At 42.4% G+C, this 16,130-nt stretch overlaps 1 protein-coding gene across 1 annotated transcript in view; it reads right to left on the bottom strand.

The window, feature by feature from the left end:
* LOC123638218 (putative coiled-coil domain-containing protein 144C) overlaps positions 1-16,130 on the bottom strand; it is a 46,227-nt gene that overhangs the window by 16,176 nt on the left and 13,921 nt on the right. Inside the window, exon 7 of the mRNA XM_045551672.1 lies at positions 9,793-10,083. Within this exon, the coding sequence (XP_045407628.1) occupies positions 9,793-10,083 (291 nt within the window). The remainder of the gene's footprint in view (positions 1-9,792; positions 10,084-16,130) is intronic.

The raw sequence follows: 16,130 nt of genomic DNA, 5'->3' as shown, positions 1-16,130 counted from the left end.
AGAGTGCAGGTAGGGGGTTTCATTTCTCCTTCCCTCACACCTATGGTGGTCAGCGGTCCTCCAAGCCCCTGGAGAGCTTTTCTACCCTCACGAGCCCAAGGGCTGTTGCCACCACTGGACTGGGAACATCCACAAAATAAAGCATCAGCCTTCTAACCTCTTCTGGATCACTCCCCATAGCCACAAGCTGGAGCTGAGATGGTGGGTGCCACCCTGCTTCTCCACACATAGTGTTCCTTTGTCCACCCCAGGGAGCTCCAGCCATCCAGTTTTCATGTCAGCTGTTCCTACACAGACAGCTCCCAACTCCTGCCCAGACTGCAGTGAGCCCTGGAGAATTTGTGTGATCCTAGAGCCTGGAAATTCCCTGTGGGCTTCCTTCCAGGGAGACAGACATGGTGGGCTAGAGTACTGGCTCTCATCCATTCAGACTCTTTTCCTCCCCCTTCTCTCACTGATTGCAGCCCAAAGGGGTGACTGAACTGAAAGTCTCAAAAGCAGCTGTCTCCCCTCTGTTGGTGCACCCATGACACTGAGGTGTCCACAGACAGTGGGGCCCACACCTTTCCCCTTGAGGACCTTCAGTGGACCCTTCAGGGGTTCCTACTCTGGGGGTTCCCTGCCCACTTGCACTTCCTGGAGCTGCTCACCAGCACTCGTTGTAGCCGCCCACTGGCACTCAGCAGTGAAGGGTGGACCCTGAGGCAGAGGGATACCTAGCCTGCTTCAGCACTTCGTGGATAACTCGGGACCAGCACGATTCTCTCTGGCACGGTCAGAGAATGAACTTGGAGCTCTAGGGGAAAGGCACGCAGGCCAGATCTCATGCCCCGAGGACTAGATCTCATGCCCCGAGGACTAGGACTGTCTGGGGGCACTGAGGGGAGATCTGACAACTAACTTCCGGATGCAAGTGAGCCCACGTGGGCAGAACTGACAACAGAGTGCAGTGTGGGTCAGAACTGCAGTGAACTGGCGGAGCACCCCTGACCCCACAGGAAAGCCACACTTTCAGACTGAGGCAGGACCTCAGGCAGTGAAGTTCCCAACCCACGGCACCACTGCTCGTGAGCTGAGCAAGTTTGGCCTCCCGTTTGCAACCATATGCTGTAAGGAGATGACCAGGACAGAGAAGGAGGGAGAAGAGTGAAACCCACTCCCACAGCCAGTCTGTGATTCCCAGATGGCCCCTCTCCTACGAGCAGCCTTTCTAGTTTGATAACTTGCTTCAGTCCCTTCCTAGTGGCTTTATCCAGCATCCTGGGAACTGACCTTTGACACCTGCCTCTGCTGAGCCTGAGGCAGGCTCTCTGACCCAGCCCTGTCCAGCCTGGCTCCTCCACCCACTGCTACTGTCATGGAGAAGAAGGAGTCCCCTCCCACGGCCTGGCGCATTTGAGAACTTCTCTGAGGGACTTGAGCCAGCCACAGGCCCCAGAGAACAACTCTGCAGCTGGCTCTTTCCTAGAAGCACCACCTACTGGCAGGGAGAATAATTTGCACAGCCCATGACAGCATCTACTGATTCAATCAAACGAGGCCTGGTAGACTCTTATTCACAAGCAGCACCTACTGTCTCAGAAATTAACCTGGGTGTCCCAATATAATTCACACTGCTGGGAACAGGGAAAGAGGGAGAATAGAAGCAGCCTGTGTGGGTGTTGCTTTTAAGCAGCAGATAAAAGTTGCAGGTGGCTTGACCCGGGAGGGGACTCCCTCCACTACTGCAGACCTGTGGACTGATGGGGAGCTGCAGCAGAGTCTGTGCAGAGACACTGCCCTGGAGAACAGGCACAGCAGGGATGTGGTGGCTGCTGCTCCTGGGTTTCTATAGCTTACACCACCCTGAATGCTCAGGTGCACGGAGCCAGGTCTGTTCAGGACTCAGCTTTCCAGCAGGAGTCTTCCCATCACTCCTGCTGGGCCAGGGAGGGAGCATACAGAACCGACGCTTCCCTGTGCCGTGCCTGTGTCAGCGAGCCGAGTGCCCCACTCCCCAGTGTGAGTTCTGAGCAGAGGAGGAGCCTCAGATGCTACAGGAACCAACTGGGAAGACTTGGACAACTGCCTTGGTGGGATCTAGGTAGAGGGGGAGAACCTCTGTGGTCCTTCAGCTGGGACAAACCCCTACCTAAGTGGCTCAGCATCAGCAGTCTCCACGCCAATCGGACAGTCCCCCCATCTGTGCACCTCCGCTCCTGCGATCCCCAGACCCAGCTCAAAGGCTCTTGCTGTACCTAGGCCTGAAGCTCTGCCCAAGTGGCTCTAGGGCCCTGGCCAGTCCTGCAACACAACCTCTGAGATTACAGAGTTGTGCCTGGGCCCCAAGAACAAACCCCTGAGTCTTCACCACTGCCAGTGAGCTGGCAGAACCTCCCCAAGGTCCAACACTTCATGAGGGATCCCACAGCCTTGAGCACCCATCACTCCTGGACTGGGATCAAGCAAATGTCCAGAGCCCGTTCACCCAGGACACTGCCTAGAGAGCCTCTCCAAGCTGCCACTGTCACCTCTGCTGGGTGAACCTCAGTAGAGCAATCCCCTACAGCATCAGTCTCTGTGGAGAGGGTTGCATACAGCCCCCAACTCAAACTTCCATCAATAAGCTGGGGAATAACTCACCACCCCATAGGAAGATCATACAGTACCACCCTGAGCTGAAGCCATTGCAGGGGAATGGGTCAAAACAGAACAGCTGTTCTACAGGCTCTCGGTGCACCCACCCCTCTCTGATGGGTCAACATTCAAGACTAGGACACAAAAGAATCACCTAGGGTCCACCCCTTCTCCTAAGTAAACAGCAGAGTTCTCAGCAAAGGAGAACAGGTACCCTGTGAACCTATTAGCCCAGAGCCGGGTGAAGAGGAGTCAAATGAGAAGAAATCACCAACAGAACCCTGGCAACAGAAAAAAATGAAATCGTTCAACACTGCCAGGCAATCACAATGGAGCTACAATACTGGACTCCAACCAGAATGTAATTTGCCAAAATGACAGAAATGGATTTATGAATGTGGATGGCAAATAAGATGGATGGAATTGAAGAGAAAGTTGACAACCAACAAAAATCAGCCAAGAAATATTTCAGGAAATCAATGAAAAAGTCGCTTAGGAGACAACACAAGAAAGAATGTAACAGAACATAAAGAAGTGAAAGAGTTATTTAGGGAATTTTAAAAAATAGTAGTAAGCTTCAAAAACAGAATGAAAGAAGGAGAAGAAAGAATCTCAGAGCTTGAGACAAGGCTCTGGAGCTAATCCAGTCATTCAAAAAGGCAGAGAAAAGAATAAAAAAGGCTGAGCAATCACTGAGATAGATATGAGACAATGTGAAGCAAACTGACATATGAATTATAGGTATTCCTGAGCGAGAAGAAGAAAGAACAAAAAGCATGAAAGTCTATTTAAGGAACTTATGGAGGAACTTATTGGTATTGCCAGAGATTCAGACATCCAGATATAAGACAGTCATCAAACACCATGAAAATTCACAGCAAACAGGGCATCTCCAAGACGTGTAGTAATCAACCCACCCAAAATCAAAATGAAGGAGAAAATTCTGCAAGCAAGAAGACAAAAGCCAACAACTAACCTACAAAGGGGAACTCATCAGGCTAACTCCAGACTTCTCAGTCGAGATTTTACAAGTCAGAAGGGAATAGGGCCCCATCTTCAATCTTCTTAAACAGAACAACTGCCAGACTAGGATTTTGAATCTTACAAACCTAAGTTTCACAATGGATGGAGAAATTAAGTCTTTTCCAGACAAGCAAACACTGAAGGAATTTGCCCTGGCCAGACCTGTCCTGCAGGAAATACTCAGAATTGCATTGTATATGAATCAGCGTAATAGATACCCACCAGTGTAAGATCACCCAAGAAAACCTAAAACTCACAGTTCTTATAAAATAACAGCACAAGAGGGAAAACTAAACCATAAGGTACTACCCAAAATGGCAAAAACCCATCAGCAACCCAGATATCAATTCTATCACTCAACATTAGGAGTCTGCATGCTGTACTCAAAAGACATAGTCTGGTGAAATGACTGACAAAACACCACCCAAATGTCTGCTGTCTCCAGGAAACATATCTAAACCACAGGGACACATACAGACTCAATGTGAAAGGATGGAAAAAAATATTCCACATGAACAGAAACAAGAAGAGAGCAGGTGTAGACATTTCATACTAGATAAAGTGGACTTTAAATCAACAAAGCTATAGAATGACACAGAGGATCTTTATATAATGGTAGAGGGATCAATTTAACAAAAAGACATAACAATCCTAAATATAAGTGCCCCAATACAGGCGCTCCCAGATACACGAAGCCAATTCCACTAGAGCTAAGCAAAGAAATAAACAGCAGCATTGTACTTGCCATGGTCTTCAACACCCCACAGTCAGAGCTGGACAAATCATCAAAGCAGAAAATAAATAAATCAACACTGGACTTAAACAGGACTCTAAAATACACGGGCCTAAGAGACCTCTACGTAATACTCTACCCCAAAAACTACTGAATATACATCCTTCTCATCAGCACATAGGACATTCTCCAAGACTGATCATATCTTAGGCCACAACACATGTCTTAAGAAATTCATAAAAATTAAAATCATACCATGTACTTTCTTAGACCATAGTGGAATAAAACAAGAAATCAATCACAAGCGAAACACTCAAATCTACACAAAGACAAGATAATTAAACAACCTGCTGTGCAATGATTATAGGATCCAGAATGAAATTAAGATGGAAATAAAAGGTCCCTTGCACTGAATGACAAAGGGGACAGAAGCTATCGCAAGATATAGGATTTTCCAAAAGCATCCCTCAGGGGTAAACTCATAGCTTTCAATGCCTACATCAAAAAGACAGAAATATCACAAACTAATAAGCTACCAGCACATGTCAAGGAACTAGAAGAAAAAGAGGAAACCAAACTCAAAGCCAGTGGAAGAAAAGAAAGAACAAATGTCAGAACAGAAGTAAAAGAAATAGAAAATAAAAAAAATATATATATATAAAGAGCTAGAAAAAATAATTCTGCACTTCATTTGGAACCATAAAGGAGCCCAAAGAGCCAAAGGAATCTTAAGCAAAAAGAATTAATCTGGAGGCATCACATTACCAGCCTTCAAACTATACTACCAGGCTATAGTAACTAAAACAGCATGAGATTGGTACAAAAAAACAGAGACACAGACCAATGGAATGGAACAGAGAATCCAGATATAAAACCATCTACCTACAGCCAATTCATCTTTGAAAAAGCAGACAATATACACTGGGGAAAAGCAGCTCTATTCAATAAACAGTGCTGAACAAACTGGATAGCCACATGCAGAAGAATGAAACAGGACCCTTTGCTCTCACCACTCACAATAATTAACTCAAGATGGATAAAAGGATTAAATGTAAGGCATAAAACCATACAAAATCTAAAAGAAAATGTAGAAAAAACACTTCTAGGTATCGGCCTGGGCAAACAACTTATGACTAAGACCCCAAAGGCAATTACAGCAACAACACAATAAATAAATGGGATTTGATTAAATTAAAAAGCTTCTACATGCCAAAGCAAATAAGAGAGAAAACCAACAACCTACAGATTGGGAGAAAATATTGGCACATCCTACATATGATAAAAGGCTAACATACAGAATCTACAAAGAACTCAAACAAATCAGCAAGAGGCAAAGAAATAACCCCAAACAAATAACTCTAAAGGGGTTTCACACCCGAATTTTACCACACCTCCAAAGAAGAACTGATGCCTATCCTGCAGAAATTATTCCGCAACATCAGGAAGGATGGAATCCTCCTCAACACATTTTATGAAGCCAACATAACCCTGATACCAAAACCAGGAAAGGATACAACAAAAAAAGAAAACTGCAGACCAACACCCCTTATGAATATAGATGCAAAAATTCTCATCAAAACCCTAGCCAACCGAATTCAGGTGCTTCTCACAAAAATAATCCATCACAACCAAGTGGGCTTCATCCCAGAGATGCAGGGATGGTTCAACATACACAAATCTATAAATATAACTCACCACATAAATAGTAGCAAAAACAAAGACCATATGACCCTCTCAATAGACGCAGAGAAAGCATCTGACAAAATTCAACACTCTTTTATGAAAAGAATGCTTAACAAAATAAGCATAGGCGGGGCTTACCTAAAAATGATACAAACCATATATGACAAACCCACAGCCAACATCATCCTGAATGGGGAAAAATGGAAAGCATTCACACTTAGAACTGGAATCAGAAAAGGATGCCCACTGTTCAACATAGTGCTGGACATCCTTGCTAGAGCAATTAGACAAGAGAGGGGAAATTAAGGGCATCCAAATGGGGGCAGAAGAGATCAAACTCTCACTCTTTGCTGATGATATGATATTATATCTAGAACACCCAAAGGATTCAACCAACAGACTCTTGGAATTGATAAATGAATTCAGTAAAGTCTCAGGATACAAAATCAATACACACAAATCAGAGGCATTCATATATGCCAATAACAGTCAACCTCAGAACCAAATCAAAGACTCAATACTCTTCAGAGTAGCAACAATGAAAATAAAGTACCTAGAAATATATTTAACTAAGAAGGTACAGGACCTCTACAAGGAGAACTATGAAACACTGAGGAAGGAAATAGCAGAGGATGTAAAATGGTGGAAAACCATACCATGCTCGTGCATTGGCAGAATCAATGTTGTTAGAATGCCTATACTACCCAAAGTGATCTAAGATACAATGCAATCCCTATTAAAATATCAACATCATTTCTCACAGATCTAGAAAAAATAATTTAACACTTTGTATGGAACCAGAGAAGACCCCATATAACAAAAGCAATCCTATGCAAAAAGAACAAAATGGGAGGCATCAATGTACCAGACTTCAAACTATATTACAAGGCTATAGTAACTAAAACAGCATGGTACTGGCACAAGAACAGGTACAGAGACCAGTGGAACAGAATTAAGAACACAGATATAAAACCATCCTCATTTAGCCATTTAATCTTTGACAAAGCAGACAAAAACATACACTGGGGAAAAGAATCCTTTTTCAATAAACTGTGCTCAGAAAACTGGATAGCCACATATAGAAGACTGAAATAGGATCCACACCTTTCACCTCTCACAAAAATCAACTCACAGTGGATAACAGACTTAAACCTAATGCATGAAACTATAAGAATTCTAGAGGAAAATGTTGGAAAAACTCTTATAAGACATTGGCCTAGGCAAAGAATTTATGAAGAAGATCCCAAAGGCAATCACAGCAACAACAAAAATAAATAAATGGGGCCTGATCAAATTAAAAAGCTTCTGCACAGCCAAAGAAACTATCACAAGAGCAAACAGACAACCTATAGAATGGGAAAAAATATTTGCATGTTACACATCTGATAAAGGGCTGATAACTAGAATCTATTTAGAACTCAGGAAAATCAGCAAAAAAAGATCAAACAACCCTATCAAAAAGTGGGCAAAGGACATGAACAGAAACTTTTCAAAAGAAGACAGAAGGATGGCCAATAAACACATGAAAAAATGCTCAACATCTCTAATCATCAGGGAAATGCAAATCAAAACCACAATGAAATATCACTTATCTCCAGTGAGAATGGCCTTTATCAAAAAGTCCCCAAACAAGAAATGTTGGCGTGGATGCAGAGAGATAAGAACACTCATACAATGCTGGTGGGACTGTAAACTAGTGCAACCTTTGTGGAAAGCAATATGGAGATACCTTAAACAGATACAAGTAGATCTACCATTTGATCCAGCAATCCCATTACTGGGAATCTACCCCAAAGACCAAAAGACATTCTGTAAAAAAGACATCTGCACTCGAATGTTTATAGCAGCACACTTCACAATTGCAAAGATGCGGAAACAACTCAAGTGCCCATCAATACATGAGTGGATTAATAAAATGTGGTATATGTATACCAGGGAGTACTATTCAGCTATAAGAAACAATGGTGATACAGCACTTCTTGTATTTCCTAGATAGAGCTAGAACCCATTCTACTAAGTGAAGTATCCCAAGAATGGAAAAATAAGCACCACAGGTACTCACCATCAAATTGGTTTTAACTCATCCACACCTAAGTGCACATGTAGAAATAACATTCATCAGGCATTGAGCCTGATGGGAGAGGGGAGGGGAGGGGTATATACATACATGATGAGTGTGATGCGCACTGTCTGGGGGATGGATGTGCTTGCAGCTCTGACTGGGGGGGAGGGGGAAGCAAAGGCAATATATGTAACCTAAACATTTGTACCTCTTTAATATGCTGAAATAAAAAAATGTGGGCAGAAGACATGAACAGAAGTTTTTCAAAAGAAGAGAGACCAATGGTCAACAAATAAAAAAAAAATGTTCAACATCACTAATCACCAGGAAAATGCAAATTAAAAACACAATGAGACATCACCTTACCCCTTTCAGAATGGCACTCATTAAAAAGTCAAAAAAAGCAATAGATGCTGGCTTGGAAGAACAGAGAGAGGAACACTTACACATTGTTAGCAGGACAGAAAATTAGTACAACCTGTATGGAAAATAGTATGGAGATTTCTCAAAGAACTAAATGTAGACCTACCATTCAATCCAGCAATCTCAGTACTAGGAATCTACCCAAAGGAAAGGAAGTCGTTTTTTTCAACAAGACACCTGCATTAAAATGTTTATTTCAGCACAATTCACAATTGCAAAGATCTGGAATCAACCTAAGTGCACGTCAATTAGTGAGGGGATTAACAAATGTGGTATATATATATGTGTGTGTGTGTGTATATATATATATATATATACATACATACCATGAAGTACTACTCGGCCATAAAAAAGGATGAATTAATGTCTTTTGCAGCAATGTGGATGGAGCTGGAGACCGTTATTCTAAGTGCAGTATCTCAAGAATGGAAAAACAAACATCACATGCATTTTCTAATAAATTGGAACTAAATGATGGGCACACATGTGCACAGAGGGAAGTAAAAGTGATTGGAAATCAAGCAGGGGAAACCGGGGATGAGGAGAGGAGTGAAAACCTACCTAACGGATGCAATGAACACTCTTTGGGTGATAGGCACACTAATAGCCCTGTCTCAAGCATTACAAAAGCTATCCATGTAAGAAAAATATTTATATACCCCTAATATTTTGAAATAGAAAAAACTGGCAACTTTTTGGAATCAAATTAGATTACAATATCATGTAGAAAATAGATAAGTACATCTACCACCCACATTGTACTCAGTAAATCTGTGGATACTTGTAGACAAAAAACTACAATTATATTATAATAAGTATAAAGACAATGTTTTTCAAAGAAAAAAATTGGATCATTCTTAAAAATAGTACGCATGTAATCTGATAATCGAAAGAATTATAGAATCAATTTAAAATTGTAAAACCTGAACAATATAACTTAAAAACAGTTCAAGAGTATGGGATAATTTCTAAATCATAAGTTTTTTTTCTTTTCCTAATAATCTTGTTTTATGACAACTGGACTTAATAATCAAATGACTCTAAGGAGGAGAATCATTACTCCGAAAGACCGTATTAGTTCTAATGATGATGGAAACAAAAATTTAAAGGGAGAAACAGATAGCAATTTCCTTCTAGAAATCTACAAAGTAAATTACCGTAGGGGAAGTAGAGGAAACACATACAATGTATATATCCACGATATAATCTGCAGTGAAATAAATGAAAGTGCATCACAGGTAAATGAACCAACCTGCAAAAACAGATTGATTTTTTTGAATTGTTCTGCAACAGTCTGTTCGGCTTTTGCTTTAATCTCCCGTTTACACTGGTCAGCTTGATGACGGTCTACCATATTCTTTTCCATGTAATTTTTGAGGTCTACTATTGCTTGCTTCAACCTCATATTCTTTGTCTGTAATTTCTCATATCTTTCTTGGATTATTTCCTTAGGTAACGATTCCGGCTGAACAACTTGATTCTTTGCATACTGACGTCCACATTTTGAACATGGAAATTCCAGTGCTTGTTTCTGTTGATCAATCTGCAAGAACAAAATAATATAGTTTGGTAACGACGTAGGCTGACAATAGCCTCACAGAAAACTAATAACACATTTTGAAATAAAGTTAATTGCAAGAAAATTTTATCTATACTGTACTAGATTCCTGAAATACAGACACTTGAATTGCTCAGGAAATCAAGGCCAAAGTTAAAACCACCACCAATCACAAAAACAGAGTCTTTAGTCTCATCCTCTTTGCCACACAACATTTGCACTTGATCTTAGATTTTTCTATGCTTGATTCAATTCTTTCATCCTTGAAATGGCTCGTAATAGAAAGTCTCATGCCCCTTCTTGCATGACTATTCCCCAGAATATCTAGAGAAGTCTCAGGGATATCTTATTGAGTTATTTAGGCCTGAGTCAATAAATGGCTCCCAGAAAAAGACTTTCAAAGTAAGACTCAGATTAATGAATCCTGGACATATGCATTCTAATGTCATAAGCCTTTTTCTGAACGGCAAATGCCTTAGGATCATTTGAATTACATTCCCAGGAGTGATGATCCTTGGGGTTAGGAAGCAATCATCTCCCACTATAAATGTGACAAAATCCATTCATTTGAACAAAAATGTCTTTATTCAATAGCACTATATTATAATCTTTTGATTCTTTAGACAAAATAAGGGAGCACATTAAACAACCACCACCACCAAAAATACTTTGTAGAATTTCAGCAGTACCGAGTTGGAATAAATGATTTTCCTTTAGCTGTAATGATTATCTGATTTTAAAAAAGTGAGTGAAGTGATAGTTTTAAAACATGTCTACAAACTGCTTGACATTTCTGCCATGAAATTCCCTCTCCTGAAAATGAACTGACTTTAGCAACTGGTTTCTAGTGACTATAACATGGTGGAACTGCTGTGTGACTTGTAAGCTTAGGTTAGAACACATAATTTAGCTTCCACCTGACAGCTCTCTCTAGGGAAGCCTATCCATGGAACACGGTCGCCATATTGTGAGGAAGCCCAAGCCGCATGGTGAATCCTCCCGTAGCTCCAGCTAAGCACCCCAGCTAGAGTACCAGCCACAAGGCAGCTTTGGCTGCCAGATGTGTGAACAAACATGCCTTTAGGTAATTCTAGTCCCCAGTTTCACGTCACCCCAGCTGTTGCCAAGTAAGAGAAGGAATGAGCTGGCCTCTCTGAGCCCTGCTTAAAACTGCAGATTGTGAACAAAATCATGTTGTTTGGAGACACTGAATTTTGAGGTGGGTTGTTACACAGCAATAGAGAATTGGTACAGACATGGATACTAAATAGGGCGTGCTGACATTAGACAACAAGAACCACTAAAACATGTAGGATCCCTTGGGACCAGGAGGAAGGAGGATGTTCCAAGGACCTAGACAAGAATAAGAATGAAAACCAAAAGGTCTTCCAGGAGACTGTTAGTGGAAGTCTGAAGGCCCTGGTACAGGATGACAGGGAGGGTGTCAAGGCCAGTGAAGAAATGATACTGAAACCTGGAAGAAAGCGCACTGCTGCTACACAGCAGCTAAAGTAAAATCAACATGAGAGATAAGCTAAAGAAAATTAAATAGCAAGGATCCAGGACTTCTTGGGTTCAAATATTAGTTTCCCATTTTCAGCCTGTCCACGTTTCAATTTACGATATGTAGATGGTCCCTGAGTTAGGATGGTTAAAATTATAATTTTGTAACTTTACAATAGTGCAAAAATGATATACATTGAGTACATCCATCTGGAATGGCAGCTCTTGAGCTTCCAGCCTGTGTGTAAAGCCACAATCAATGACACTTCTGGGTGTAGTGAGTAGGAAGTGGTGTGTTTTTGAAGTGGGAGAAATGTAAAAAGAATGCAGCCAGGGGGTAGATTGTCCTGGCTTAAAAACGTTTCCATACCTTCTTTCATACTCATCCCGTAGATAGAGATGTCATCAAGATGGCTGATGGAGGCACCTAGCACTTGACTACTCCACAGAGAGGGACCACAGAACAAGTAGATTAGATGCCTTGAAGAACTCCTCTAAGAGACAACACTGGAATTCAGCAGGGACCCTCCTAAACAAGGAATGAAAAGGAAGCGAAGCAGCCAGGCTGGCAGGATCAGCTCAGCGCCAGGACAGACTCCCCTATCCCCAGCGATGCACAATCCCCCAAGGGCACCTGCAATCCTAGCCACGGAGAGCCCTCAGCCCTTGCAGGTCCTGAATCTAACAAAGGGAGCTGCCTGGAGCCCACACAACCGGGCTGTGCCCAAGAGGCAATTCACGCTGAGTCGCACTCAACCCTGAGACCCAGCTGCTGCAGGATATTGCACTGTAAGCACCCAGGCCCCACCAGGCTAAGCTCCACCTACCCTGTGGTCCTGCAGCCCCTGCGTGTGCACATGCCTGGAGCCCCGCTGACAGCTCCTTACATTCTCCTAAAGGGTTATAGCATCGTGCACCACCTGGACCAAGAGGCGTGGCTGGGTCCCCAAAACTCTAGCTCACATAGCACCCTCTATCTCTAGGAATAGGTGGTCTGGCCCACGAGAGAATCTGCCCAAGGACAAAGGGAACCTAGGTGCATGCTCCCAAGAGCCTAGGGGCCACCTGACTGTGGTCACTGCCTATGATGGTAACCCCACCCCCTCCACGGCAGGGCCACCATGCACCTGTGCACACTTTCAGGTGACGTGAGGACTGGCCTGCTCATATGTACCACACCAAATCCTGTGGACAAGCCTACCTGACATGCTGCGGCTTGTACCTGCATGCACCACATGAGAACCTGAAGACAAGGCCAGCCTGCCTGTTTTAGCTGCTGCCATCACCAGTGCCCACATGCACAACCCAGGTTCCTGAGGATCAGCCCGCCCTTCCCAGGCCGGTGCACCTTCGGGGGCCTGAGGACAGTGCTACTGCCCACCCCCACCCCCACAATCTGGGGTCTGGAAGATAGGCCTTCCCAACTGGGCAATGCTGACAGCTCTTTCGCCTGACCTTCCCCTGACCTGCCCACCACCATCAGTGCACACACAAATGTGCCACCCAGGGGCTCAGGACTGGCCCACCATTGCTACTGTCACAAACGGTGCCACATGTGCCACCTGGGAGCGTGAGGACCAACCTGCCACTGTCATCACAGCTGCTGGGCCACACTACCTGGAGGCCCAGGCACCAACGCACCCAGCCACCACTGACACCACTGGCACCCATCTACACCTCTGGGGTACATGTGCTAAGAATAGGATCAGTGCCAGTGTTATACTAAAGAACCAGGTACCAGGTGGAAAGAGGGGCTACTGTGAACTGAAAGATGATGGATGAACTTAATTTCCAATGAGAAAAGCTGACAGCTCAGACCTAATCTTCTTTCTTAGATATAAAAATCTACAGATGATTCTCTGAATTATAATGAGTTGATAAAACACAATACAATAAATAGCAGACTCAGTCAGCACAGCCCATGACCAAGAACTTATGGAAATGGGAGTGAAGAGGGAGGCTCTGGGTGACAGATTAAAGGTTTGAGTGGAGAAAATTGAAAGAATGGACTCTGTCTTTGTAAGCCTGATTTCCACTCAAGTTGTGGAGTCAGCAAGGCATAAGCTGGCCATAAGCTCCTTCAAAAAGCAAAAAATGAAGACATTCAATACATTGACTTTTTACTATTACATAAGACAACTGGTAATATGTAACAGATTGCAAAAAATTTCTTATGAAATTTGACTGGGTACTGACATAAGAACAGACACAGAGCAACCATCTGAACGGTTAGTTCAAAATTAAACCCTTGCCTTTATGACCAATTGATTTTCAAGAAGGTTAACAAACCACCCAAATGGGAAAAGAATCATCTTTTCAACAACTGGTGCAGGGAAAGCTCTACATCCACATGCAAAAGACTAAAGGCAGACTCCCTCCAATTTCCATGTCTAAAAATTAACTCCAAATAGGAGAGCTAAATGGAAGAGCTAAAACCATAAAACTCTTAAAACACAGAGGCATCAATCTTTGTGACTGTATTTGGCAGTGATTTCTAAGACAGAACACCAAAAGAAGAAATAGATTCACTCAACTGTATAAAAATTTAAAACTTCTGTGAAAGTGAAAAACCAAGCCACAGAGAGAAAATATGTGAAAATCATGTATTGATAAAGGCCTTGTATCCAGGATATACAAAGAACACTTATAATTCAGAAATAAAAAGACAAACCAATTTAAAAGTGGGAAAAGAGTAGACATTTCTCCTAAGAAGATATACACATGCCTAATAAGCACATCCAAAGATGCTTAAAGTCAGTACTCATTAGGGAAATGCTAATCAAAATCACAATGAGGTATCACTTCACACACTAGGATGGAAATTTTTCGGGCAAAGAGATAGAAAATATGTGTTGGCAAGGAGGTGGAGAAAGTAGAGCCCTCATACAATGCTGATGGGAATGGAAAATGGTGCAGCCACTTTGGAAAACAGATTGGTAGCTCCTCAAAAGATTAAGCGGAGATCATTAATCTCTATGCTGGATCTAATTTCCTATGATCCAGCAATTCAACTCAGGAGTATACAACCAAGAGAATTGCAAAGATACGTAAACACAAACATTGAACATGAAAGTTCCTAGCAGCATTACTAATATCATAATAGCCAAAACATGGAAACAACCCAAAGGGCCATCAAGTGATGAATGGATACATAAAATGCCTGTGTGTCTAAACAACGGAATATGAATCAGCAGTTAAGACATTAAGAACTGATCCAATTGTTTTCAAGATGGCTGACCAGAAGCATTACCAGCACACGTTATCCACCTAGACGAACCAAAAGAGCGTGTAGGCAACCACATCCTGAGTATATTATCCAAGAGGCAACATGAGAGTTCAATAGAAAAGCAAAACAAATACTCCAAATTCTGGGAAGGACAAGAAAGATAAGCAGCTCACAGGGCCAGGAGTGGCTGAACACGGGGAGTGGATCCACGATGCAGGTGAGGATGAGTTTCTTTCTGAGGTCCACATTCCCGCTGGGGAATCATACCGTCCACACCAGGAGAAAGCACCTTGACTCTCCCAAGCCCTGAATCTAAGTTAGGGAGTGGCCAGGGGACTCTGAGAAAAAGTAAAAGCAATGTAAAATTAAGAGCTAGATTGTTCTGCACAGACTAGACCACAAGTGCTGAAGTGTAAAGTCAGCAAGGGAAAGCTTCACAGAGAAGGGGAAATTGTGTGCTGGGTCTGAATAAATGAGGCTAGATGAACAGAAACTGAAAAGGCAGAAAGGATGGCATGAGTGAGGCAGAGAGATGGTGACTCCAGCCCAAAGAACTCTGAGGATAAAATCCTGTGGCAGGGAAATGACAACATATGTCCACATAGTAACTACGAAATGAATCTTCATAGCTGCATTATTCAAAACAGCCCCAAAGCAGAAGCGACATAAATGTCAGCAACCGATGAGTGAGTAACTGGTATACCATACAAGCAAATAGTACTCAACTAAAATAGAAAGGAAGTATTGATATGTGCTACAACACACACGACCCCTGAAACATGAGGCTATGGGAAAGAAGCCAGTCATGAAGTATGACACATTCTATAATGACTCTATGTTTATTAAATGTCCACAACAAACAAGTTGGCAGAGACAAAAATTAGAAGATGGTTGCCTAGGAAGCAGAAGGTGGAGGGACATGGGTGAGTGGCTAAGGGCTATGGAGTCTCTTTTTAGGGTGATGAAAATATTCTAAAATGGACTGTGGTCATGGTTACACAGCTCTGTGGGGATACTGAGAGACAGTGACTTTTATTCTTTAAATGAGTGAACTGTATGGTATGTGTATAATATCCCAATATTTCCTTAATTCTCTATTTTACATGTGCATACTATATATGATCTTAATATTTCTATGCTTTTTAACAATGTTTTTCTTTTTATATATTTAGGGCATACATGCGTAGTTCTGTGATATTGATATACTGTGTAGATATGAATGAAGTTTGGGCTTTTAATGTAATCATCACCTGAATGGTGTTTATTGTACCCATTAAATAACATTTCACCCCTGACTCCCCTC

Source organism: Lemur catta, chromosome 5, assembly GCF_020740605.2.
Source record: "Lemur catta isolate mLemCat1 chromosome 5, mLemCat1.pri, whole genome shotgun sequence".
NCBI lineage: Eukaryota > Metazoa > Chordata > Mammalia > Primates > Lemuridae > Lemur > Lemur catta.
Note: the sequence above shows the minus strand (reverse complement) of the source record. Positions and strands in the feature narration are given on the sequence as shown.